This window comes from Chiloscyllium plagiosum, chromosome 13, assembly GCF_004010195.1.
Source record: "Chiloscyllium plagiosum isolate BGI_BamShark_2017 chromosome 13, ASM401019v2, whole genome shotgun sequence".
Taxonomy (NCBI): domain Eukaryota; kingdom Metazoa; phylum Chordata; class Chondrichthyes; order Orectolobiformes; family Hemiscylliidae; genus Chiloscyllium; species Chiloscyllium plagiosum.
The window spans coordinates 34290686-34294365 of NC_057722.1; the positions used below are offsets into that span (position 1 = coordinate 34290686).

Genomic DNA, 3680 nt, shown 5'->3' on the forward strand with positions numbered 1-3680 from the left:
TGCTGCCTGACCTGCTGTGCTGTTCCAGCAATAAAGTTTCAACTTTGATCTCCAGCATCTGCAGACCTCACTTTCTCCTGAAAGGAAAAGAGTTTGGGGTTTTTGCACTGGAGAAAAGAAGGTTTAGGGGTGACTTGATAGAGGTGTACAAGATGATTAGGGATTTAAATAGGGTTGACCATGAGAACCTATTACGAGGGGGCATAGCTTTAAATTAAGGGGTGGTAGGTATAGGACAGATGTTAGGGGTAGGTTCTTTACTCAGCGAGTCGTGAGTTCATGGAATGCCCTGCCAGTAGCAGTGGTGGACTCTCCCTCTTTATGGGCATTTAAACAGGCATATGGAGGATAGTGGGCTAGTGTAGGTTAGGTGGGCTTGGATCGGCGCAACATCGAGGGCCATAGGGCCTGTACTGCGCTGTATTTTTCTATGTTTCTATGTTCTATGTTCTAAGAATAGAACTGATTAATGGATAGAGCATATTAACAGAGGTTTAAAACCCTCAGTCTCCATTTGGTAATGTTCATGATTTCAGCCAGGAGTTGACTGAAAGGTTCAAATCAGAGGCAGTTCAAGAAGGCAGATGGAAAATAAGGACAAATTAATCTAGATGCCTTTCACACTGGTGCAAACATTCAATTATCAACTGCTTTTAGCAGAGGAAATTTCATTCCCACCTGATGAAATACAGGGCAATTAAAATGGGTGAAGAAAAATTAAATTACAGATAATAATGACTAGATTTAATTAAGATATAATAAACACACCTCGAATGGCAGGATCAAAATCTTTACTTGTCAATAAGGACTTCATACTGACAGTGTCATTTATGTGAGCTGCTTTAAAAAACTCACTTCCATGCCTGAAAAAAAAACACACTTTTGTCATATTTATTCAAAGAATGAAAGATTAAAGTAATTCCAAATCTATTTGATATCAGATAATCTTAAGTAGTTATAAAAATGATCCATTTTCCCTTCTTTGATATGTAACTTATTTCAAGAATGAGACCCAGGATTTGTAAATTTCGGAGCTATAGTTTAGGTATTTTCTAATTAACCTGTTCAACAATGTCATTGCAGATCTTTGCAGCAGATGGAATTTGAAAGACTGACCAAAAATAACAATAAAAGTGGTATCAAAATGGTAGCCAATAAGCAGAACTTTTATTTTACTCAATGTCCAAATTTGCTTAAAGATTTAAATGTGACTCCTTTCTCAGGTTTATCAGTGAGTATTCCCATTTTGTCTTCTCCCCCACCACCAAAATTAAAACAATAAAATCTCCAATATTCAACATAATTATTCCTATAAAACATAATGGCTTGGTTCAATTGATGAACAAGGTTCATGCTGGAAGCTCAGATTTACAAAACCTGTCCCACTATTAAAAATAGCCCAAATTTTAAATTAATTTTTCATATGTAGATGGGATAACCAAAAATGTTAGTAAGGAAATTCATATTCTTTAAATTAATACTATTTCATTTGCTGGAGATTTCATTGTAATCGGCTGATTTCTTTGAGTCAAATATTCCTCCCCTATAATATGCTGTCCAAAATTCAAACTAATGCTTCTGCAGATTATTTTGTCCCTCAGTGTTGTTACATATTTCCTCTTAAGATGTTCTTTGTTTCTTACCTTGCCGTATCGTTCATGTTCACTGTGATATACATGTCGACTGTTTAAGTTACTTCTAGCAGCTAAACTCCTGATTGAATCCTTTAAAAAGAGAGGGGATTATATTTGATCAACATTGCTTCAAGAACAAATGTATATTATAATTGCTTTTCTGAATGTGGACTCCTATGGTAAGGACCTAACATTCGATTTAAAATTTAAAATTCAATACTGGAAATTACAGGTATAATCCTTACAAAATTAATAGCCAGCACATTAATTGAAACTAATAATTCCATAGAGGTATTAGTAGTGAGTGAGAGTCCACAATAGGAATACACATTTCAGCAATTTCATTCTAAAAGCCTTGTCCATTAATGTTTTTTGCGTATTATTCTATACTTCACTAAATATATTCCAGATTTCTGTGAGATACTATGGGAGAAAAGTGATTGTGATATTCATTGCTGAATATTATATAGTAAAATTATACAATCATTTAACATTGTAATCCATATTGTCTTTAAATGTATTGCAAAGATTATATTCCTGTCAACATTTTTAATTTTGAAATCTTCTCAGTCTCAGACAAATGACTTAAAAGAGAAGTGCAAATTTTCAAGCTGCTTTAAACAAACTTCACTTTACTTTTTTCAATGTTTCAATAAAATTTACCAACTTGTAAGCTTGTGAAATTTATGCAAACTGCGTATCTTCAAAACTTCCTTCAAAAAATACTAAACATAACATTGCTATAATTTTACTTTTTAAACAATTAAAATCATTTTAAAATAATTATATGCAACTATTGTGCATCACCCATTGATTATACTTTGCATTAGCTTCATCTACAAGTTATTTCAACAGACTGTCTTTTACTATTTTATTCAATTAAAATTACAAGGAGTCACTTGTTTTATCCTTATAAATTGTACATACATAAATTTGAGCTAGGCTAAGCCACCTTAAATTTAAATAGTGGTATTATATTTGTTAATGTGTTAAGAATTGAAACATTGTTGCCGGAACAATGTGGCATAATAATTCAAATGTGCCCATTAGATTAATATAGAAAAATATCTCCTTGAATCAAATATAATTACAGCGATGAGTGTTCAGTTTATCAATAACTGCCTCCACTTGAATCACTGAAAATTATAACCTGAGATTCTGAGCTTAATCATCATAGCATTTCTGACTAATGAAGCTGCAAACAAAGTTCCAATTTTACTTAAGTTATTTATTTGTCTATCCTCAACGCAATTAAAAGCCAATATCTGAACTACAATATGAATCAAAACTTCCCGAGAATTATTTATTGTCAAATTAACATGAAAATAATATTCTGGATTAGGCACCATATCTTAAGTCATATGTCTAAATCTTAAATATTATCTTAAGATGTTTATAGAACTTTTAACAAAAATTTCACTAGCTTTAATGCACAATTTCCTGAGAACTACCAAATTCAGAATATTTTTTCTTAAAAAGTGCTTATGTTTATGAATTTGGAAAAGGTTGTTTTAGTGTGTAATGGCAGATTTAATATTCTTACCTTGGATTCTCTTCTTAATCGTGCTTGTATAAAATCTTTCAGTGCAGTGTGACTACAGAAACAATCCTTAAAGGAGTGACTTTACCTGGCTAATTGTTTTGGAAATACACAGGCCAACTTCTTGACATGTTTTCATTGTATTTTGGAAGACTATTTTATTGTTTCAGTAACTAACAATAAACAGAAGGAATGATCTCCAGCAGGAATGCTTGAATAGACTTCTAATTATTCAGTTTACTTCCAATGAACATCTTAATCAAAAACATATCATGATTCAGAGGAAATGTGATAGAACTTGATGGCTATCAAAATGAGGACAGCGACCAAATACTATGTCTCTTTAAAAACAGATTTTTAATATAGTACAGCATTTGCATAATGTTACGTAACCAAATCGTACAAAGTCCTGACGTAGAACTGTATCACCATTTTTCATTGTCACTAGTCTAGATTCTGGAACTCCCTCACTAACAGCACTGTGGGTGAACCTGCACCAGTTTGAC

At 32.5% G+C, this 3680-nt stretch overlaps 1 protein-coding gene across 2 annotated transcripts in view; it reads right to left on the reverse strand.

Moving 5' to 3' along the window:
• Positions 1–3217, reverse strand: part of LOC122555901 (transient receptor potential cation channel subfamily V member 6-like) — a 53712-nt gene extending 50495 nt beyond the window's left edge. For both annotated transcript variants that reach the window (XM_043702166.1, XM_043702165.1), the window contains exons 1-3: positions 3178–3217; positions 1644–1724; positions 769–863 (exon numbers count right to left, since the gene is read on the reverse strand). In XM_043702166.1, the coding sequence (XP_043558101.1) occupies positions 769–863; positions 1644–1678 (130 nt within the window). In that variant the 5' untranslated portion in view covers positions 1679–1724; positions 3178–3217. The remainder of the gene's footprint in view (positions 1–768; positions 864–1643; positions 1725–3177) is intronic.
• Between the last annotated feature and the right edge of the window lie 463 nt (positions 3218–3680).